This window comes from Dipteris shenzhenensis, chromosome 32, assembly GCF_047967505.1.
Source record: "Dipteris shenzhenensis isolate YYH24624 ecotype China chromosome 32, Dip_SZ_1.0, whole genome shotgun sequence".
Lineage (NCBI taxonomy): Eukaryota > Viridiplantae > Streptophyta > Polypodiopsida > Gleicheniales > Dipteridaceae > Dipteris > Dipteris shenzhenensis.
Genome location: NC_141627.1, coordinates 17,686,343 through 17,710,350, shown reverse-complemented (window position 1 = coordinate 17,710,350; position 24,008 = coordinate 17,686,343). Strand labels below are relative to the sequence as shown.

Here is a 24,008-nt window from a genome sequence, read left to right as displayed (position 1 = left end):
CTACATCTAGTGAGATATGGCCCAAGGACCATGGGAGAAGTAATATAAAATAGGTGGAGATGGATATTATATTGGATTATTCCCTCCATGTAGGATAGGCCCATGTGGGAGGGGGGTGTAGAAAGTCCAAGAATGCAAGTTAAATCATGGGAAAGTAGGATGAGGTGGCAAGATTCCTTGTGCCAACCCTCCACTTGTCCTCCTAGATGTTTGAATGTATTATAAAATTGGGAAGAGACCAAGGGAGTATCTTACACTTCGGATATGGGGGTTGATGTATGTGGAAAAATGAGGCAAGGGGTTGTTGCACACAATTGAGAGTGCATAACTGCCTAGCCCACATGGGACACTCTTCCACACAACCATGCATGAGGGAGGATGCATTTATTAGGAGAGACCCCCTTTCTTGACTATAAAATGAGGGGGCTATTCCTTGATGGAGCATGCTCATTCTTGTAAAGCCACCTAGCTAGTACTTTGATTTCCCCCCCCCCATCCTTCCTTTTAAATAAAGCATGACTCTCTTAACTTGATGTCTCCATCTCTACATTCCATGTCCCATCATGTACATGCTCCTCTTCCCCCTCTCCCTTTCCCCTTGTGGCATAGTCCCTCTCTTCATTCCCACCCCTCTTAATCCTTTTTCCCCACGTATGTTAATGCTTCTTTCCTCATGTTCCCTTTTTCTCTATGGCCCTCAAGCATTGCCATGCCTTGTGTCTAGCATCATGACTCAAATTCTTTTCTAGTTAATAGAATTGGTGTGGTTGCTGGGATCGAAATCTCCATGGCTAGTGGTATAAAATTCGTTACTCCTACGACTGGGTGTAGTTCTGTAGCACCTTCCATGTGCGGTTCTTTGCTTCTATGCCTCCAATCTACGTATCTTCTGCTCGTAGTTCTCCGTCTCTATGATTACAGAATAGCTTATGAAGTTGATGGAATAACAGAACAAGTGTAGCCCTTGAGTATACTTGAAGTTGAGGCAATAGAAGAAGAAGTAGGGCGATCTAAAGCGGTTCACATAGAGCCCCCAAAATACACCTCGACGTCAAATGCAAAAGGTGAGTACTTCACAAGCTACAGTTCCAAGTCCTATAACTCGAAAAAGAGATCGTTCATATACAAAGAAAGCGCAAAGAAGAGAAGAGGAAGAACATAAAGAGGATGCGGAGGGTCTTGAATGTTGAGATATCAAGCTCCACTTGCAATATTCCAGGGTGACCGTTGTGCATTTATGTCATCGACTTGTTAGCTGCAGATGTAGTTGGTACACCGCCCATGAATAATAGCTAGATGACAGCTATCCTTATCTGCTCTAGTTCATGGCTCAGTTAGTATGCCACCTTAGTTAGCTGATTTTGGTTTAAGACCCACATATAGGGTTCTTCTATTTCTTTGTACTAGAGTTCTTTTGGCTTTTACAACTAAGAAGAGGAAAACTGTTTTCAACCTCCACCTTTGTGTGTATTCCCCCATTGTGTATGTGAGCAAGATGCAAGTGAGACTCCTTCCCTCTCTCCCACTATCTTCACATGGTATCAGAGCCTAGTTCGTGGTAAGGAGCTCAAGAAAGCAAACCAAGTTCAGGGTGTCCTGGTAAGAGGACCAGTGTTGCTTTCCTTTTTCGAGTTTGGGAGCAAATCTCTGTAGGTAGCACAGCCAGAAGTGCAAGAGTGCACTGTCTCAGATTGAGACGCCCTTCGGGGTGTGGTGAGAGGGCATTTCGAGGCCCGTTTTGAAGGCAGAAGTTCTTCGTAGGTACTCAAAAAAAGGCCCTGTTTTTTGCTATGCGACCACTGCTTTGCTGATCGGTGAAAAGTTTCCGCAGAAATTGTATCGTGTGCAGAGATATTAGGAGTTGCAAAATCATGCTTTTTGCCTATTGATGCAAAATCGTCACTAGGAAGTGACTGTGTGGTCAAATACCAATTTCGTCGTTTTGCAGATCTGCCTGTGTGAGGCAAAAGCTGTGTTTTTTGTAGTGATAGAATATTTTGCAGTGTTCTGTAATGGCGTTTGATTCTCTTTCATAGATTCTCACTAAAAAGCTTAACAAGAACAACTTCCAGGCATGGAAGTTTAGAATGACGAATTTCCTTATGGGAAAAGGCTATTGGGAGTTCATTACAAGAAATGAAGAAGAACCAGTTCTTCCTAATGTTCCCAATCAACAAGAAATGCAGGCATTTTAAGGATGGCATGAGAGAGCAAGAAAAGTTATGTACTGGCTGTCTATCAATATTTTGGATTCTATGATTGTGCATATTCAGGATGCAAGTATGCCAAAGGAGGCATGGGATACTTTGGCAAAAATGTACAGCACAAATACGCAAGCCAGGAAGATGCAGCTCAAGCAAGAGTTGCACAATGTGCAGAGAGAAAATATGAGCATCAATGACTACCACATGAAGGTGAAGAAAATTGCAGATGCACTTGCTTCCATTGGGTCGCCAGTGGAAGATGATGATCTAGTTTCCGTGACCTTGAATGGTCTAGGAAAGGATTATGCATAGTTCTAGACATCCATTGCCATCCATGAAAAATTTCCTGATTTTGAAGAATTGTTTCCTCTTCTAATTTTTGAAGAGCAGAGAAATGGGGGTGCATCTTCTTCAGGAGGAACTTCAAAAGAAACTGTCTTCTACTCAAATGCTGAAAGAGGTAGAGGCAGAGGTAGAGGAGGCCGATCTGGAGGCCGTGGTAGAAATTAGAATATGTAGCAAGCTCAAGAAAACCAGTCCTATGGAGGAGGACATGGTAACTCTGGAGGCAGGGGGAGCCAAAGAGGCCATGGTGGATGGCAGAGAGGCCAAAATGCAAATAGCAATGTTGAATGCTACTAATGTGGTAAAATCGGTCATATGGCTAAGGACTACTACAAAAAGCAGAATGACATTATGAATGGAAAATTGCAGCAAGGCAATTATGCATCTTCTAGTAGACAGGGTGATGACAGAAATGAGCATCTATTTATGGTGCAGCACACGACCAATTTTGTGACAAGTGCATAAGAACGAAATGATGTGTGGTATGTTGACTCAGGTGTGTCAAACCACATGACAAGTCATGCAGAATAGATGCAGGATGCAAGGAAAATGGAAAAACTAGGATTTGTGGAGACTGGTGATGATACTGCACATCCTATTGTGCAGATTGGCAAAATTCCTTTGTCTATACAGGATGGGAAAAAGAAAAACCTGTCTGATGTATTTCATGTCCCGAATATCACCAAGAACCTAGTTTCTGTTGGTCAAATGGTTGAGCAGGGCTTGCAGGTCAGATTTAATCCTCATGGATGCTTTGTTGAGGATATGAAAAATAACGGTCGCTTGATAGCAAAAGGAAAGAAGAAGGGCAGGGTGTTTACATTGGATGTAGACATGCCTGAATTGAGTGCAACAATGTTTGCACATGGGACTGGTGTTGTTGCAGATATTGATATCTGGCATAAACACATTGGTCATGTTAATGTACAGTGACTTAAATCAATGCAGGCCCAAAATATTGTTGTAGGATTGCCTAAATTCAAGGTTGCAGAAATGCATAAGGTATGTGAAGCCTGTCAATTTGGAAAACAGGTAAGGAAACCATTTCCTAGGCATGTTCAAGAGAGCAAGAAGCCATTGGAATTAATCCACTCTGATTTGTGGACTAGTAAAGCTGCATCTATTGGAGGCTGTCATTATTTTTTCACTTTTATTGATGACTAGAGCAGAAAAGTTTGGGTGCATTTTATGAAAAAAAAAAGTGAAGTGTTTGGGCATTTCAAAGCTTTTAAAGCTATGGTTGAAAAAGAAACAGGCCTGCAAATAAAATGCCTAAGGTCAGATGGAGGGGGAGAGTACCTCTGAAATGAGTTTGCAAGGTTCCTGCAGGAGCATGGCATAAAGCAGCAATATTCATGCAGTCATACCCCACAGCAAAATGGACTTGCAGAAAGGAAAAATAGGCATATTGGAGAGGTATCTCGGGCCATGCTAAATGAAAAAGACCTTCCAGATTATTATTGGGCTGAAGCAGTTGCTATAGCAGTTTACATAATGAACAGGACTCCCACTACAGCAATACATGGCATGACGCCAGAGGAGATGTATACTGGTAGGAAACCAGATATTTCTCATCTGAAAATTTTTTGTTGCATTGCCTATGTTCATGTGCCACATGAGTTGAGGTCCAAGTTGGATCCAAAAGCTGAGAAGTGCATCTTTATTGGTTACTCTCTCTGCAACAGAAAGGGTATAGATGCTATAACCCTTCTACTCATAAGTTTATAGTGAGCAGAGATGTTGTTTTTGATGAGATGAGCAGCTGGTATAAACCAGTAAATGTGATGATTGATGTAGATGCACAAAATGGTAATGCTGCATAGAATTCACAACAACAATCACAAAATATTAGTGGACCTGTAGTGTCCTCTAGCAGTGGTTCACATACTTTACCATGGACAGGCAGATTGAGATCTAGAGAATCTCCTCAAAGCAATGTAGATAGTGGTACACAGGTATCACGAAAAGGAAAAGAGAAGGTAGATGAGCCCATGTTTGATGTGAATGTAGGTCACTCTTATGTGGATGGTGAATCCAGTGGCTCAGAACAGAGCATTGATGATGAGTTGGGTATTCCTTCTGTTGTTACACCTAGAGTAAGGAAGACCAGGGATGTTTTGAGAGACCTTGGAAGTGAGCCTATTTTGTGCAGGTCTACCAGAGCTAGATATCCTATGGATAGGCTGAAATATGATGGATTTACAGCCATTCACTATGCCTATATGGTCATAGTAATACAGGAACCAGAACCCACTTCTTTAGAGCAAGCCATGGGAAATGAAAAATGGGAGAAAGCCATGGATGAAGAAATGGATTCCTTGGAAGCAAATGCTACATGGGAATTGGTGCCTTTGCCTAAAGACAAGAAGGCAATTGGCTGTAAGTGGGTTTATAAGATCAAGCACAATGCATATGGTTCTATGAACAGATACAAGGCAAGATTAGTTGTCAAGGGGTATGCACAGACGTATGGCATTGATTATGAAGAAACATTCAGTCCGGTTGCAAGGATGGCAATTGTAAGAGCAGTCATTGCTATGGCTACGTCAAAGGGATGGTCTTTACATCAGATGGATGTAAAGAATGCCTTCTTGCATAGTGATTTGCAAGAAGAGGTCTTTATGGAGCAACCACCAGGTTATCTTCATGATGTTCATCTTGAGTTTGTTTACAGGTTGAAGAAAGCCTTGTATGGCTTGAAGCAAGCACCTAGAGCATGGCCTGACAAGATAGGATAGTATCTTGTCACTATTGGCTTTCAGATTTCCAATGCAATTTTCTCACTTTATGTGAGGAAAATAGAGAAAGGTATTATGCTGCTTGTCATTTATGTTGATGATTTGATCATCACAGGTGATAGTGATGAAGATATCCTTCATGTGAAAATGCTATTAAAGCAGAAGTTTGAGATGAAGGATTTGGGAGAGCTGCGTTATTTCTTGGGCATTGAGGTGATTAGATCACCAAGTGGGATACAGCTCTTGCAGAGGCAGTCTGGATTGGACATGCTGTCCAAATATGGGATGACAGGCTGTAAGCCTATTTCAGTTCCTTTGGAACAGAATGTGAAGCTGAGCGTAGATGCAGGTGAGCTTCTGGAAGACCCTACTATGTACAGATGCATAGTAGGAAGTTTGATTTATATGACTATTATCAGGCCAGATTTGAGCTATGCTATTGGATTGGTAAGTCAGTTTATGCAGGCTCCAAGGAAACCGCATTTGGATGCGGCTAGATGCATACTCAGGTATGTGAAGTCCACATTGCAGTATGGATTATTTTATGAGGCTGGGATTCAGATACAGTTGCATGGATACACTGATGCTAATTGGGCTGGTAGTATTTCTAATGGACGGTCTACTAGTGGATATGTATTCTCTTTTGGGAGTGCTACAGTCACTTGGAGCAGCAAGAAATAGCCTACAGTTGCCTTGTCAAGCACAGAGGCTGAGTATAGGGGTGCAGCAATGGCTGCATGTGAGGTAGCTTGGTTGCATAAGCTACTCTATGATATGGATCAGTCTACAGATGGACCAGTTGTCATTTATTGTGACAACATGAGCAGTATACACTTGGCAAATAACCCAGTCTATCATGCTAGAACAAAGCACATTGAGGTGCATTATCACTATGTGTGGGAGAAGGTTTTACTAGGTCTTATTGATCTAGTTTATGTCAGCACAGAGGATCAGGTAGCTGACATATTCACGAAGGCATTGGGCTATAGAAGCTGTGCAAGTTCAGAGACCTGCTTAGTGTGCAAGAATTGGGATTGAGCTCGAGGGGGAGTGTTGAGATATCGAGCTCCACTCGCGATATGCCAGGGTGACCGTTGTGCATTTATGTCACCGACTGTTAGCTGCAGATGGAGTTGGTACACCGCCCATGAATAATAGCTGGATGACAGCTATCGTTATCTACTCTAGTTCGTGGCTCAGTTAGTATGCCACCTTAGTTAGCTGAGTTTGGTTTGAGACCCACATATAGGGTTCTTCTATTTCTTTGTACTAGAGTTCTTTTGGCAGTTCTTTTGGCATTTACAACTAAGAAGAGGAAAACTATTTTCAGCCTCCACCTTTGTGTGTATTCCCCCATTGTGTATGTGAGAAAGCCGCAAGTGAGACTCCTTCCCTCTCTCCCACTACCTTCACATTGAAATGGAGTCAGATTCAGAAGCAAAAATGTTATCAATGAAGAACCTAAATCTTCCCTTGAATGAGGCTATGACAGATGAGGATCTAGGATATATATGGGGCCAGAATACTAAGTTATACATGCTTCAATGGTGGTCAAAGCAAGCATCTTCACGAACAGCAAGACCTTAGATATTGTCTATGCTGAAAAGATTTTTCAGGTTTTGATTGATGGAAAAAAATCAGTTGTTTCTAATTTGCTACTCCGTCCAAGGGCATTTTGGCTAGTCAAAGGAGATTCTAGTCAATCCATCAATTTCTTTCAACCTATAGATTTTGAGATCCAATTAACTAAGTTTCTCAGAAAACACATTCCCTCACTTCAAGAAGGACAGAGTTCAGTGAATGATCCAAAATGACATATAAAGGATGCCAAGAGAAATTTCTTAGCTCATTGCACATTTGAGGCAATAGATGGTTAGCACTATGCCTATGCTTGTTATGAGCATTCTAGAGAGGCATACAACAAAGGAGAAATTACTTATCAAACCTTCGCGAGTGTGCCTCAATTTCACTACTATTCTGCATGCATTTGTATATTCAAGAATGAGAAAAAATATTTGATTGAGTCGGAAAGACTTAATCATGACATTCATGCACTCCGAAAGATCACCTCCACTTCAGAGATGTTGCTCAAAGCTAGGACCATATGGAGAACTTTTCATTCTCCTGTGACCACTCTCAAAAGAATTGCAACTAAAGTGGAAGCGGATAATTTTGTTGACTTCTACACATGCTTGAGTGCCATTGTACCAAGGGGAAAGCAGGAAAGAACAGAGGTGATTACAATCTTTAAGACAGTAAGGGATAGGTATCAAGACTACACAAGCATACTTTTCCATATTGATGAAGTTTGCCATCAGATAAAAGATGTGTGTCTTGCATGTGAGAAGGGAGATGTCACATGTGAGGCTCCATCATTGATTAAAGACAAGGCAAAGAAGATTGAGAAAAAAGAGACGACGGCTCATATGTGGAGGCCTCTAAGAAACTTGCTAGACAAATACGCAAGTTTTGCTGCAGAGAAATTAATGTCCAAAGAATGGTTTTTTGGCAAAAAGTATAAAGATCATTGCATGGAAGATTGCATCATCCAACAAGTCAAGCGTGATGCAGTAAAAACTGCAATTGAATATTTGTTGGCAGAAAAAAATATTCCAATTAGCCAATGTAAATTTGATCATAGCATTGTGAGGCAGACGGCATCAGCTTTACTGTCAGCTAAACAAAAGGCTTGAGCACATAAATTGGTAAAGGTAGAAGATGATGGATCTGAAATTACTCCTTCTATGACAAGTGAAATTCCGGAAAAGGTGTATGCATATGCACAAAAAGTCATCAATAAGCACACTCTTAGAAAAGCAAAAACTTTGAACAAGGGCTTTTTTTTCATACATGGGAAGAGTGTTGAGTGCAAGGGAGTTTCATTGAATAATTTTTATCCGACGACACTGCTTGGGAGAGCCCTCAGCTTTTCTTTGTCTATGAAATATCACCGAATGACATTTGTCAACTCCTTGATAGAATATTACATAACACCATTGGTAGAGTGGGACTATGTAACATAGTCATATTTGATGATAAAGATGACAAGGAAAAAATGTTTGCTACTATTAACTACAAAAGAATTCAATGCATGAGGCTAGACACTAGGCATGGTGACGCTTGAGGGCCATGGAGGAAAAGGGAACGTGAGGGAAGAAGCATTAACATAGGTGGGGAAAAAAGATTAAGAGGGGTGGGAATGAAGAGGGAGACTATGGCACAAGGGGGAAGGAAGAGGGGGAAGAGGAGCATGTACATGATGGGAGGTGGAATGTAGAGATGGAGACATCAAGGGAAGAGAGTCATGCTCTATTGGAAAGATGGGGGGGAAATCAAAGTGCTAGCTAGGTGGCTTTACAAGAATGAGCGTGTTCCATCAAGGAATATCTCCCTCCTTTTATAGCCAAGAGAGGGAGTCTCTCCCAATAAATGCATCCTCCCACATGCATGGTGTGTGTGGAAGAGTGTCCCATGTGGGCTAGGCGGTTATGCACTCTCAATTGTGTGTGACAACCCTTTGCCTCATTTTTCCACATACATCAACCCCATATCCCAACCTAAGATACTCCCTTGGTCTCTTCCCAATTTTATAATATGTACAAACATCTAGGAGAACAAGTGGAGAGTTGGCACAAGGAATCTTGCCACCTCATCCTACTTTCCCATTATTTAACTTGCATTCTTGGACTTTCTACAACCCCCCCCACATGGGCCTATCCTGCATGGAGGGAATAATCCAATATAATATCCATCTCCACCTATTTTATATTACTTCTCCCATGGTCCTTGGGCCATATCTCACTAAATGTAGGCATGGGACTGCCTAGGTGGAGGGGTGGTGCATGGAGGACCCATGCCACCTTATCATTTTATATTATTACTACCATGTACTATGTACAACACACCTTATGGGTCCTCTTACATGGAAGGGTGGCACTCGGGTGGCACATGGTCATGCCCTGCCACCTCAACCCTGGGCCTTATGCACACCATATTTTATTATACTATTGCCACACATACAAGCACACACACATATTTATGCCTTTTACTTTGGTCAAATTTATCCATAACAGCTGCCCCCCAAGCAAGGAATGCATAGCATTTCCATGCCTAGGACCATCACGCACAAAGAAGGGCTTGAGACAATGCTTGTTGATCACCTTCTTGCCATATGGATCGTGCAGCTCCTAAACTTGTACAGACCCATTGCTATGTTCCTTTATGACTTTGTATGGACCAGTCCACAGTGGCAGGAACTTCTTATCCATTTGGTGGTCCAAACTGTTATCAAAGCATAGCACAACATCCCCCTCAGCAAAGTGTCTTTTCCATCCCTTGCGAATTTTAGCATCCAAGAATGCCTTTTGTCGATTCTTTTGGATCATGTTTGATGTAGTGCAAGGCGTCGAGTTTCATCTAACTTCTCAAGTTATACCAACCTGGCATCTACATGTTCATCTTCTGTCATCCACTCTTCTCGTGCCAATCTCAAGGCTGGAATCTCTATCTCTAGTGGTAAAACTGCCTCAGTACCATACACCAACTCAAAAGGAGTGTGACCTGTAGACATTTTATGAGTGATGTTGTAAGCCCACACAGCTTCAGTGACCTTCTGATCCCACTGGCTCATGTTCCCTGTGGCCATTTTTCCCATGGATTTACAAAGGAGGCCATTGGTCCGCTCCGTTTGTCCCATGGATGCTAGATGATAGATGCTAGAATTTGGTAATCAATACCCATGCGATCCATGAGCAACTCCACGGCTTCATTTAAGAATGGACTCCCATGGTCAGATACTATTTCCATGGGTATCCCAAACCTTGTGCAGATACGTTCAAATATGAAATTTGAAACTGCCTTACCATTTGCAGCGGGGAGGGCGATAGCTTCAGCCCACTTAGTGACATACTGAGTGGCTACCAAAAGATACTTCTTTTTGCAAGCAGTCATGGGTAGGGGCCCAACAAAATCTATTCCCCACTTCTGAAATGGATGGATGGACATCACTGGGTGATGTTGCCTAGGACGCAAATCCTTCCTACCAAGGAATTGGCATGGTTCACAAGTTTTGCAATACATAGTGACATCCTTGAACAAGGTCGGCCAATAGTACCTAGCATGTAAAATCTTCTTAGCTGTATAGTCACCGGCATAGTGGCCTCCACAAAATCCATCATGATAATGCTTCAATACCATAGGTACTTCATTTGCATCAATGGCCCGTCTTAGTACCCCATCTAGGCCTTGACGGTATAACACCCCATCAAAGAGAGTGTAGCGCCTACTATCTTTATGGATTTTCTTTCTCTCATAGCTAGTACTTTTTGGAGGAAAGGAGAAAGCGGTCAGAAACCTGTCATGATGGACATGTCTGCAAACAAGTTAGTATCTACGATTATGAAAATCAAGGAGCATAAAGACCAACCAAATTTCTAGACACGCCTCGCAGTGGAGCAGATAGACAAGTTTACTAGTGGGTGGAGAGTTGCCTATAGCTTCATGTTGTTCCTTAATGAAATTTTTGAACATGTCTCAATAGAAGCATATACAAAGCTCGAGCTACAAGATTTTATGTGGCTAAGACTGTTCACTACCTAACTGCTACCATTGGGAAACAACATGATGGACTCAATGAAGAACCTAAGGGAGCCAAAGAAAAACAAGAGACAATTCAGTCTCCTTTTGCATCACAGCCTCAAGCAGAAGCATTACAGTCTCCACTTGAGGTGGTGTATTTAATTATATAACCAGATCGTTAACAATGTTCATGCACATGTATAATAAATAATCCATAAATGAAATAAGCCATCATTGTGATTAAACAAAATCATAAAATAAGCCATCATCATGATTAAACAAAACAAAAAACCCTCAAAGTAAGATATGGGAATAGCAATCAAGGTAGTAATCTAATTAAACCAAACACTCCTAAGCCACATTGTCAAGGTGACTCTAATCTTAGGAGGCATTGTAAGATGAGTACTCTTGGTGGTAAAATATACCATTTACGTATTAAATCAGTGTTTAACAATGTGTACACATAATACTAGGGCCAAATAAAAAATTTTATTAACAAAATAAACCGTCAGTTAAAAGGAGTGACTTTTTTTGGCATTGTACTTAAATTGAAAGTGCCAACAGTGCAGCGCTGCCATATGAGATAAGACCCTAAGTTGACTGAGGGACTTGAACTCAGGACTGGCACATACCCTCCCACACCTTTTAGCCCCACATCGTCCTGTTAAAAAATAAGGTGAAAATTTCATTAGGCTTGCCAAAGGCCATGAGAAATGATAACCCTCTAGGGGTTTCCTTCCATAATGTACCCTACAAGTGAACCGTGAGGCCTAACCCTCAACCGTAGATTATGATAACCCTTGAAGCCCTCTCCGTTACCCTTCTATCATAGCATTCTTTTAAGCCCTTGCACAATTCCCATAATAGGAGAACCCAAAACAAATGCTATGGCTTTGCCTTTGGCATGCCAAAAAGAGGCCACTCTGTTTTAAAATATTCAAGAGGCCTGCCCAAGATGGTGTGCAGAAAAGGGGGCGAATTGAAAGCTGAGAGAGAGAGAGAGAAGAAGAAGAAGAAGAGAGAGAAAGGGGGGAGTAAAAGATGGAGGATATGGGGGTATTCAGGCGAGTGCACCAAATTTTGCATAAAATTGCAACGCACTTTAATATGTAAAAGGCAGATTTGTCTCTTTCACAAACCACAAAAGATTACTATAAGACCTACCCACAAGGGGTAGGCAAGAAAGGAAGAGATAACAACCAAACAAGTTTAAATGAATGAGCTCCAAGAGCGGGGACCGACACAGGGTGACCAAGGTAAGGCCTTGAGATGAGCCAGGGGTTTGAACTCAGAACAAGACGGGGCAGAAACCCCTCAGAACAAGACGGGCAGATACACACCCACAAGTTTTAGATACACACCCACAAGTTATAGCCCCACATTGAAAAGACTATTTTGGAAAAAGGAGGAAGAGGTAACAACCAAACAAGTTTAATGGAATAAGTGTCTTGTAGAGTATCTCAAGTTATTTTGTGAAGTATGTCAGAAAAAGTACCTTGTTTTTAAAGAGCCCTGTTCACTGCCTAGGGAATCTCCGGAACAGGGGAGGGTTGTACGCTAAGCCTTGCATAAATGTTCGTGCCTTTCTGTGGGAGCTCTCAAACCTGAAGCACCACTCTCCCAAGTGGCATGTAAAGTGAAGATGATGTCCTACTAAATGGCATCTACTAGCCTCCCATCACCTTACTGAAACTAGTTGACCCAGATGCTCCAAGCAGTGATGCTGGACACCGTCACAGTCTTTTTTCGTTGCCCATGGAGCTGCACAGAGCATTTAATAGTATTTGATTTCTTCTTTCGTTCTGTCCAATTCCCCCGCAGACCACAATAGACAAGGTATCGTTTACCAATCATCCCTTCCATATTTCACAGCTTATTCCTACGTTCTTCAGTTGGAGAAATCGAATTTGAAACTGTTATCGGCTTGGTTGATTTTGTGAAGGAGATGGGACGAAGTGCGTATGGCAGTAATCGTGGAGACATAGCTGTTCAAGACGAATCGGCATTTCGCCACGATCGAGGATCTCAAGTTTTGGAAATACAAATAAAAAGAGAAGCCGGGACTCCCACGGTGATATCAGCTTCTTCTCAGGAGGAATCATTCGTGGACATAATGGACAGTCGGTCAAAGGAACGTAGCCAAGATAAAGATACGCCGGGCGTTTCCAAGTAAAGCCTGTATTCAAGATTCACAAACTCTTTTGACAAATCGGTCTTTTTTCACACCAATTTTTGAAGCACGAATATAGTAGAATCTTGGCAATATATACGTTGTGTACCATGAACGACTGCTTCTTGGCTATCTTTTGCACACATATTGTGTGTGTGTGTGTGTGAGAGAGAGAGAGAGAGAGAGAGAGAGAGGGGGATGGGCAATAAGCATGTTGTTAAAAGGGATACTCATGCACTGCACTGCCTTAAACTTCAATTGCTTATATGCAGGCAGCGCAGCACATTATTTCTGGCTTATCAGACCATGGGAGTTGTCTATGGTCCTCTTGTAACATCCCCTTTGTATGTTTACCCATCCATGAATACTGCGGAACTTGGTGACGAGGACTACCTTGCAATTTTCAGTCTCATCTTTTGGACCTTGACCTTGATTGGCTTGATAAAGTATGCGTTCATTGTCTTACACGCACACGATCACGGGGAAGGTGTTGCTTCACTTCTATTCTTCAGAGCTCACAATTTTGTTCATTTAAGTTGCATTGGTAATAGGGTTGTTTCTTTCTGTCGTTCATGATTCTATCTGTAGACAAATTTGCTTAAAAATCTGTTCATGATTTTTCTTCATCTAGTAAAAGCTCAATTTACTTGGGAATTCTATTTGTCATGAGCGCCATTCGTCACAGGTAAATAAAAGATGTTAAGAAAAGACCCTTTCCTCATAAGGACCTAGTCAGTTTTAATATTCTTACCGTTTGTATTTTTATGCAAGTCAATTCAGCTTATTTAGTGAATGACTAAATGAAATAGGATCACTTCCCCACCCTCCTCTTCCCTTTTGTCCCACTCTTCCTCACTAGCCGTAGTTAGTATAAGCACTGACTTGTGTCTCTCTTGCCTTGATATGAAATAGTTCTACCTGGAGCAAAAAAGCCTCTTCTTCTGCCTTGTGTAAATGCCACCTCTTGTTTCTTTAAAGCAACTAAACCTATTTTGTTTGATTTGCAAGGAGGCACATTTGCATTGTATTCTTTACTCTCTCAACATGTAAATATTAGTGGCCGAGTCGGTCCGAAGAAGCACTCGTTCCCATCAAACACAAGGGATCTAGGCTCTGGCAACGCAAAATTTAGCTCGTTGCAGTCCAGAATTATAGCGTTTCTTGAAAGAAGCAAGGGCGCCCAGACAATCTTATTTGCTGTCACAATTTTAGGCATGTGCATGCTTATTGGAGATGGTGTTCTTACTCCGGCAATATCAGGTGCGACTGAATCATGATAACATCGGAAACTAGATTCAAATAAGAAAATTGAAGTGGATTTCATTGCTACCCTTTACAAAGTATGGCTTGAAGTAAAGTGGGGCTTAGGCAGAGAGGGAGTGCATGGTTGGTGGTTTGAAGATTTGGGATCTTTGGCTTGTGGGTAGATCTCACTGATGAATCCAAATCTACCAGTTAGAATTTGAGGTCTAAATATAGGAAAGAGAGCCAAAAAGCTAACGCTTAAGTATAACTCCCAGATTCTGGTAATAACAAAAGAATATGGTGAATGTAAATACACATGATGTTCCCATCCCTCATGACATGTAACTAGTGTCCCAACTTTTTTGGCAGTGTTATCAGCCATCAATGGCCTCCGAATTGCGACTACATTCATCAACCAGAGTAATGTCATCTAAGAAAAAATTAATTTAAATAATGACATTGTCTAAGACTGCTCGTGGCTTATGAATCTGTCTATCTTTTCTTTGCAAAAACTTGATATCTATCAACTGTTTTTAAAAACATTGCAGCTGCCATTGTCACCACTTCTGCTTTTCTATTAGTTGCTTTGTTCCTCGCCCAAAGATTCGGGCCTCACCGTGTAAGCTTCATTTTCTCCCCTATCATGATATTGTGGATGATCACAACTCCAATTATTGGTGGATACAACATTGTTGTGTACTATCCAACTATCTTCAAGGCGGTATCTCCTCACCACATCGTGTCCTTCTTCTCTCGCCATGGGAAGCAGGGCTGGCATATTCTTGGAGGCACTGTTCTCTGCATTACTGGTACACTCCTCGTTTTGTCCTTGCCAGCAGTTTGCTTGATCGAAAGAGGCGCTGGTTGACTTCGACTCATTGATTCTTCCAACTCCACTAACATCATGGCAGTTGCAATGCAGGGGCTGAAGCTATTTTTGCAGATCTCGGCCTTTTTACGCGAGAGTCTCTGCAGGTATATGCCCTCGAATTATGTGTTTGACCTCTCCTAATTACCTCTTGATGCTTAAATACCTCTTGATGCTTAAAGGCCGACTTTCAGTGCTATCAACGGATTTTGAATTGTGTTTTGCCTCAGGTAGCTTTTGCATTTGGGGTTTACCCTTCAAATCTGATCACCTATGCCGGACAAACCGCTTATTTGATAAAGAATCGGAAGGCTTCTGTCCATTCTTTCTACAGTTTTGTACCAGATCTGGTTTTCTGGCCCATGTTCTTTGTTGCATCCCTTGCTGCCGTCGTGGCCAGTCAAGGCCTCATCTCCGCCTGCTTCTCGTTAATAAAACAATCAGTAGCGTTGGATTACTTTCCTAGAGTCCGCTTGATTCATATGTCAAAGGAAAATCAAGGGCAAATCTACTCTCCTCAAGTGAATTATATCCTAATGGGCCTCTGCACATTGATAGTTGTTGGTTTTCGCGACGTGTCTGCTCTAGGGAACGCTTTTGGTAAGCATTTCATGTATTGAGCTTTGGTGGGTAATGGAAATACGAGAAACAGATTAGATTGGACTTCTGGTTTCTTTGACTACAAAATTGTCTTCTGGAATATTGAGGTTTGGTACGATTGCTGTCACAGTGAAGCTGGGTAAACATTGATATCCTCTAAAACACAGTACTTTTTGTGCCATGGTCTCAGGCGTGACAGTCATTGGAGTGATGTTCATCACAACCCTTTTTCTGACCTTGGTGATGGTAGTCGTCTGGCATACGGCTATCCCTCTAGCTCTTACATTTCTGTGTATTTTCGGTATCATTGAAGGGTCCTACCTTGCAGCTGTTCTCAGCAAGGTTCCACAAGGAGGTTGGCTACCGTTTATTGTGGCCATTGTTCTCGCTTTTATAATGCTCAGCTGGGTGTATGGGAGAAGAACGAAACACCAATACGAGATGCTCAACTGCGTTGACCTTGACGAGATGGATTCGCTCCTTTCCAGCGTAAATGTCAGGCGGGTGCCAGGGCTGTGCCTTTTGTATAGCAATTTGCCAGACAAAGTACCGCACGTTCTGACGCATTACTTGACAACCATGCGCTCAATGCACGACTTCATCGTCCTGATTTACGTAGAGTATAAATCAGTTTCGGAAGTTCCAATAGCCGAGCGTTTTACATTCGAGCACACGAACCACAAAGGTGTCTACCGTTGCATCGCCCGATATGGGTATTCGGAGACCTTTGATGTGGAGTGGACAGAATTCATAAATCGGCTGAAGGAGGGGCTAGAGACATACATGGAAGTTTTGGAAGTTCAGAATGAAGCTTCAGGCTCTGAGAGATTTGCTGGGGGCAACAATGGAGATGGGGAGCCGAGCATGCAGCTGGGTGATGGGTTGAGACAGTCTGAGCTTGTAAAGAACTTGACAGACATGGTTGATCAGGAGCTGGAAGGTGCTGTGATTGTGGTTGGGAAAGTAGAGATGGTTGCCAAGAACAACAGCAAAGAATGGTTGTCGGTGAGGAGTTGGCTGATAAACAACATATATAGGTTATTACACAACAATTGCAGCTCCAAATTGTCTTTCCTTAAGATACCATCATCAAGATTGGTCGAAATTGGTATGCACTATGAAGTATAGTCGATATACGTATGCTCTCTGTCTGAAGTATAGGAGCGCAAGCAGGAATTTCTATGGCTTTTCATAGTAAGAATCACACATGTATGTCCATTATGAAAGAATGCCAACACAGTCATACTTCATAGTAAAAACCGAGCATTGTGCCCTCTCCAAGTATAATCTCCTCGGAAGTGTTGTTCTACTTAGTTACTTTCAAGTATGATTTTAAAGGTTTCCTCATGTTTCTCCTTCTCTTGTTTTATGACTTTCAAATAGGTATTATTCCAATGATTGCACCAATATAAAATGAGAATATTGATACCCAAAAAAGACACTAGGTCCAAAAGCTAGAAATTATGACATGTTGAATTTGGGTTGTGATTTTGTTCATTTTATCGAACAACAATTTTCAAAGTGTCATTTTTCGCCCCTTCTTTGAAATTATTATCCCATTTTCGTTGTTACTAGCTCCATAGCATTAACTTAGTCGATTGTAATGCAAGCTCCATTAAATCGAATCATAATATATTAAGATATCTAAAATCATCGCTATCATTCATCGAACAAGAGCATGAAAATATCATATTGAGAAATTGCTTATCAATGCATATTGATATGAGACCAATGTCCTTTATAATGTGAATATCTACTCCAAAGTCATCTCCATTAGCTTTTAACTTCAAACATGGATGCACAACCTCAATAAACATGGCTACTAAAATGTGAATTTATATCCTTTTTCGATGTGATGCTCAAATTGTCTAATCCACTTGTATTGTAGTCATCTCATGGAATCAACTGTATACAAATTACTCACCTTCAATCCAATAGTATTCTAGTTTTTAGGAAATCCATGCATATTCTATGTGGACCTTGTCCCTTCGTGCCCTAGATTTTGGACGAGGGTAGTAACATATTACATCTTCAGTTGATGTCCCAAGGGAGCCAGTCTAGGTACGGCCACTGAGTGCAGACCTTGGAAGTGATGGTCTTAGCCGAGCACCATTTTATAGCATAGATGCAACAGATTGTGGCATCACCACCAATCAAGAGATGTGTGTTGGTGCATCGAGCACATATTCAGTTGGAAGGTAATTTCGTTGGGTAACTAGTTTGTTTGTTTGTTAATACGAAGAGAAGAGAACAAGAGAATAGTGTGCCGAGTACTATTTCTCTCACCTAAGCTTGCTAGGATAGGGAGTGTTCATTGCAAGCCGAGGCGGCTTGGTTGTATCAAGATAGTTTGATTAGATCCAATACAAATGGATATTATTAACTCATGTACTCGTTTTTGTTGATGTCATGAACTTCCTATTCTCTTAAGTGTTCTTAATTGTGTGGAAGACTTGGTATTCTCTCTTCATCATGTGTTTCTCTTGCGATAGCAAACCCGAGGTCCAAGTGTTAATGCTATCATCTGCTCCAACGCCCAAGCATATACAAATCTTAGGATTGCAAGAGAGGGCATCTTCATCAAGCACATCATTGGGTTAACATCGAGTGCGACGTCTCTCTCCATCAAAAGTAAGGCGTTGTTCTCGTTGATTGTTTCTTTGACCATCAGCTATAGTTGGTCTTCTACCTTCACATCTTTCTCAATGTCATTCCTCTCAAATGATAGTTGAGTACTATCGAAGATCGTCTCTTGATTCTCTAAATTGGTTTTCTCTTTCATCTTTATGTTCCATCGAAGAAATGGCCATCCGATTGAATTCCAAACTCTCTGTAGATGAGTGCTTAGACTCCACTTGCCATGACGGACCTTCATCCACCAACCTTTCGAGTCGCCTCATCAAACACCAGCATTCTATCCTTTTGCCTCTGCATAGTAATCAACTTCCATCCTTAGGGTAGCATAGCCGAGTCTGTCTTCTTGTGCTTGCCGCTTCTAATGGACAGTTGCTTGTTCTGCCAGCCTCCTTTGGGCGTTGAAATCTAGTATGAAGACCACTCCCGTTCTCATGGTTAGATGTAACCAATTTCATTGGCTCAAGAAATATTCAAGCCTTGCCGAATATCTTCTTTCATGTGTGTAACCATCAAATAAGGTAGAAAGTTTCAGAGTAGCAGTCCAAATACTTTGAGTATCCCACATGTCGGTCTTCAAGCACACCACCAGACGATGCCACTCGTCTGGAGTCACTTGTAGGAATTTCTTGTAATAGCCTACAATTCCCATCAGCTGTCTCACTTCATCGTCGCTGGTTAACGTGAACCTTTCTAACCTCAACACTAGGCTTGCCAACTCGATTCTTTAAATCTGATAGCCTGACAACTCATCAACTCATAATTCAGTTGACCCTTTCCTAGTAGGATCGCCAAAGTGTTGACGCTTGGGTTCCCTCACTCGTAGCTACCTCAAAAAACAGAGACCCAAGGCGAATGTGGAGAAACTAAGAAAATTTGCTTGGGTTCCTCTCACAATAGAGAGAGAGGCTACTCGGCGAACATGCGTACGTTGAACTATACCTCTAAGGTCTGAAGACATCACCATCGAGTGAGGGAGAGTCTATGGTGACCTCATACACATGAAGGTGGTTATGATAGGTGGAAGGCTAGTGACTCAATTGTTCCAAGTAGAAGACCCGCTTACTCGGGTTATGGAGCAGAGAAGTCTAAGTCCAACTCCAATATCAAAGTGATATTTCTAAATTTCAAAGGCACATATGATGAAGACCCTTACAGGACTACTTGTAGAGCTTCTTATGTGCCTGTCACATCAATGATGTAACAACATATGAGGAGTATATGGATTATTTTCTGTGTACCTTAACCAAAAAATCCCAGAGATGGATCAATCAGTTCCCAATTGGATATTTCCCGATTTGATATGTAATGTCCGAAGCATTCTTGCATAAGTTCAAGCACGAAATCAACAAAGAAGATGTCTGAACAAAGTTAATTGAGTTGAAGAAGAACATGGGAGAGTCCGTGCAAGACTTGGTGCTCAGAATTCGAGGTAACAGATCCATTTCCATAGAATGTTGAGTCACGATTTATGGAGTTATAAATCCTACCTGTGGGTGAGATTGAAAGTTTTCCAAGTGGTTGCGGACATTTAAATAAAGTTGAAAAATGAGAAGATTGTTAAGAAAAAATATTTCTTTTTGAGTAACTTCACCGAAGATACTGAAGGGAAACAAGAGATGGCTAAAATGGTAGTGTGACTATCACTAGACTAGGTAATGAGTAGTTGGTTCCTGAGCCGATAAAAGAATTGAATTTAGGTACAAAAGAAAACCCTACTACAGTTACAGTGGTACGTGCCAATATTTTTTCCAAGCCACTTAGAGTTATTTGATATTTATTTGTCAAATGTGAGGATGTGTTTGCATGGAGTTACACAGACCTGTGTGGAGTCCCTTCTGAGTTGTTTAAACATAGGATACCTTTGGTGAAAGATGCAAACACAATTTGACAATAGAGGTACAAAATGAAGCCTAATTATGCCAAATAGGTAAAAGACAATTTGCATCAAATCTCGCGTGCTGGGTTTATTTATGCCATTGATTCTAGTGACTAGTTATTTCCTATAGTGGTTGTACCTAAGAAAAATGTCAAACTCCAAGTGTGTGTGGACTATCAGAAGTTAAACGCCCAGACTATCCTTGATTGGTTTCCTATACCCTTAAGTTGTAGGAGACGAGGTGTACTAATTTATGGATGATTACAGATGTTATAACCAAATCACTATGGCTCCAAAAGATCAGTCCAAGACTTCTTATGGAGCTCAAGTGGCTATAATTAAATCATTGTGGCTACAGAAGATCAGTCCAAGACCATAGAATGGGGTGCTTATGCAACTCAAGTTATGTCTTTTGGATTAAAGAATGCCTTTTGGTAGACACTTTCCAAGACTATCTCATCGAGTTCATTGCCATTTACTTGGATAATATTTGTGTTTACTTTTCAAACAAAGATAATCTTGGATACCTAGAAACATTAGGGGAGAAATGGGGTCTCAAAAGGGCCTCATAAGGAATGGATTAAGAAATGGATAAGTCCTAATGAAAGGGCCAAGGTAGGTCCCAAAAAGTCCTAACCCCCCCTCACCTAGGTGGGTTAAGCCCAAAAGTGACCCCACCTCTTACACCTCTTACACAACTCTTACTCCTAGGTTGGGAACTAGTAAATATAAATGAGGCCAAAAGATTATAGGTAGTAGCCATAACCATTCAAATACAAATATAAAAGTTAACAACACTGCATACTGAGAGCCTCAAATTGAACAAAAAGAGATTACATAAATGCCTTAGAGACCAAAACATTACATCTAGTGAGCCAAAAGATCGTTGAGAGGCCAAAAGATTATAGGTAGCAGCCATAACCATTCAAATACAAATATAAAAGTTAACAACACTGCATACTGAGAGCCTCAAATTGAACAAGAAGAGATTACATAAATGCCTTAGAGACCAAAACATTACATCTAGTGAGCCAAAAGATCGTTGAGAGCCCAAAAGATTACATCCAACCATTGCTGAGAGCCTCATCTGAGTAAGAGGGATTTTGTACAATGCAGGTTTCCACTAGTCTAGCTTGTTGCATTAAAAATGTTTAGGAAGCCAAAGGAGGATACGATGGAGAGGCCGAAGGCCATGCACATTTCCAGGACTCATATTACGACCCCCCTAGCAAGTCGAGAGTACTCTGCTTTGAAAATACTAAGGCCTTCATCGACATCTAGAGGGAACCCATACATCACATCCATAAGCAGGCCCTCTATGAGCATGTCATCTAAGGTGATGACATTCACATGTGTGGGGAATCGACTGTGGGAACGAAGGGTCTCCACTAGTGCTAGCATTTCTACTCCAGGTGAGTGCACCGCAATCACCTTATACGAGAAGGTAGATAACATTCGGGTCACAGAGCATCGAGGGGTGGTGGTAGTAGGCGTGTTGAAGATGAGTGGGTAAGCAAGAGATGAGCAGGGGAGTAGATGAGTGACGAGAGTTGGAGGAGGGAGCATGAAGCAAAGTAGAGCAAGGGTGGAAAAGAGCTAGAAGAGGGGTGTGGAGCAAAGTAGCAGAGCATGGACGGATTAGAGCAATGCAGTAAAATGCCAAATGCCATAGATCTTATATATATATATATATATTATAAAGTTCGAGCCATCGTGGTCATTGGAGCCCAGGGTTCCATCCATATTAATTGCAGGCCACCGCGGTGGAATCCCCCAAATGGTCTGGTAATCATGAAGAAGACGCCATGTGGTGCCACTCTGGTGGATGGTAATTAACTGCCAACCTGGTGGAATCTTAGCCACGAAAGATGTGGTAGATGAAAACCACCACCACTGGGCAATGATTCCCACAAAGGTAAATCATGAAGCTCTAATCACTCATTACCATGCACTCTTGTTCTCTATTGAGCATGCGAGCGTGGTGACTGGTAATTTTTATTGCACTCATAGTGATCAAGCATGCTAAAACACAGTGGTGGGTGAGCGGTGGCACAGTGGAATCGTAGCTACGACAGACATGGTTGATGACAGCCACCAGCATCGAGAAGTAGTTTTCACAAAAGTAAACCATGAAGCCTAATCACCTCTAATCCATCATTAACATGCACTTTAGTACTCTCTTGAGCATGCAGGCCCAGTGACTAGTAATTTACTGCACCCGTAGTAATCATGCATGCAAGCCTGGTGGTGGTAACTGGAAGCCGAGTAATTTCGGGCCACTACGGTGGTTGGTAATTAACTGCCAGCCCGGTGGGTCTTAGCCGCCACCAAAGACGTGGCTGGGAATCTTAGATGCCACCACCTCTAATCATTCATTCTCAGGGGGTCACTCATCATATGTAACCCTATTACATGAATTCAACAGAAGGATTTTTTTTATTTCTAAAATTTACAGAAATAAATATACATAAGGGACTATTTAAAATAGTTTTGGAAAAAATTTACAGATTTGTATAGGAAAGGGGTACATTTTATTAATGAAATTTTTTACAGATAAGGGACTTTAAATATAGGCCTTGAACGCATGTGATATAGAGGGTTTATACATAGTGACCCCCCCGAGCATTCATTTCCATGTAAGTCAGTACTGTCGCCTTGAATTAATCAAAATTCGGGCCAACCATCGTGGTGGCTCTCACCTTGATAGTAGTCGGGTTACAACCACCGTGGTAGCTCTCACCTTGATAGTGTAGTCGGGCTACAAACCGCTATTCCATTTCCTTAACCGTTTAGTCTTCTATCCCTCTTGAACGTTTCGTTATCCTTTGCAATCTCAAGCCTCCAGTATTCCATTTTCTTCATTGCTTCATCTTCTATCCCTCTCGACCATTTCTTTCTCCCTTCTTGCAATCAGACTGTAGACTCAAGTCTCCAATATTCCATTTCCTTCACTGTTTCATATTCTATCCCTCTCGACCATTTCTATCTCCCTTGCACTCTTCCTGCAACTTCTATTCCCTCTCGTAATGGACCTTGCACAGTCCGGGAGCTCCTCACGCAATCTTCCCTCCCCCTCTCCAGCACAGTGCGAGAGCCCCTCCTCCCCTAATCTTGGAATCATGATATATGGGAGCTCCTCTCTTGCTCTTCAAAGCTCAATTTGGATACTCTCCAAAACTTCCCAAGGTTGGTACAGGAGCTGAACGTGAAGGAGGGGCAACTAGTCTGTCAAGGTCAGAAGATTAGCATCAATGAAAGCGTGATTGAAAATGCTCTAGGAATTTTTGGAGGTAGTTTGCAAGTTTGAGAAGCAGTGGAAGAGCTAGGATATTCTAGACGTATACCCCAATGCTTAGATTAGTAAAGATGGTGGAGTCAAGATTTCGAGCTTGCCAATAGACCTCCAAGATGTGCTAAAGAAGACCATTCACTTCTTTGATACAAGAGGAACCTGCAAGTTCTGGAAGGTTCAAGCAGTACTAGAGCAACTGAAACGATGTGATGTATCTTTCTCAAGGGAGATCTCCAAGAGCATGTTAACCAACCTGAAGAATAACATGGATGGCAAATCCCAATTGTCATATCAGTCAGCTGGAGTTGCAATGCACCTGATGGCATCTACCCTCAAAGGTATTTTTGAGCAATATAATAAGCAGATGTCTTAGAAGGTGACTTTTCTAAAAGAGAACACCACCGATGTAGCAAAGGCAGCGCAACTTGAGAAAAGTCTCAGAGAAGGTGCAGAAGG

General features: G+C 41.7%; 1 protein-coding gene across 3 annotated transcripts; it reads left to right on the top strand.

The window, feature by feature from the left end:
- The first annotated feature begins 12,395 nt into the window (after nt 1-12,395).
- LOC147880388 (putative potassium transporter 17) lies at nt 12,396-16,975 on the top strand. 3 transcript variants are annotated; one of them, XM_087371247.1, is made up of 9 exons: nt 12,396-12,700; nt 12,810-13,033; nt 13,307-13,521; nt 14,043-14,294; nt 14,649-14,699; nt 14,828-15,088; nt 15,202-15,254; nt 15,378-15,747; nt 15,938-16,975. In XM_087371247.1, the coding sequence occupies exons 2-9, from the start codon at nt 12,810-12,812 to the stop codon at nt 16,873-16,875; spliced, it is 2,364 nt and encodes a 787-aa protein (XP_087227373.1). In that variant the 5' UTR covers nt 12,396-12,700; the 3' UTR covers nt 16,876-16,975. The 3 variants fall into 3 exon arrangements, with proteins under 3 accessions (XP_087227373.1, XP_087227372.1, XP_087227374.1); XM_087371246.1 differs by having other exon boundaries at nt 12,807-13,033; XM_087371248.1 differs by lacking the exon at nt 14,649-14,699 and having other exon boundaries at nt 12,807-13,033.
- The last annotated feature ends 7,033 nt before the right edge of the window (nt 16,976-24,008 follow it).

Bases quoted from the DNA above. Each gene is read 5' to 3' on its own strand.
- LOC147880388 (XM_087371247.1), top strand. From the start codon at position 12,810: ATGGGACGAAGTGCGTATGGCAGTAATCGTGGAGACATAGCTGTTCAA. The intron at 14,700-14,827 runs GTAATGTCATCT...AAAACATTGCAG, and splicing joins GACTACATTCATCAACCAGA to CTGCCATTGTCACCACTTCT. The intron at 15,089-15,201 runs GTACACTCCTCG...GTTGCAATGCAG, and splicing joins CACTGTTCTCTGCATTACTG to GGGCTGAAGCTATTTTTGCA.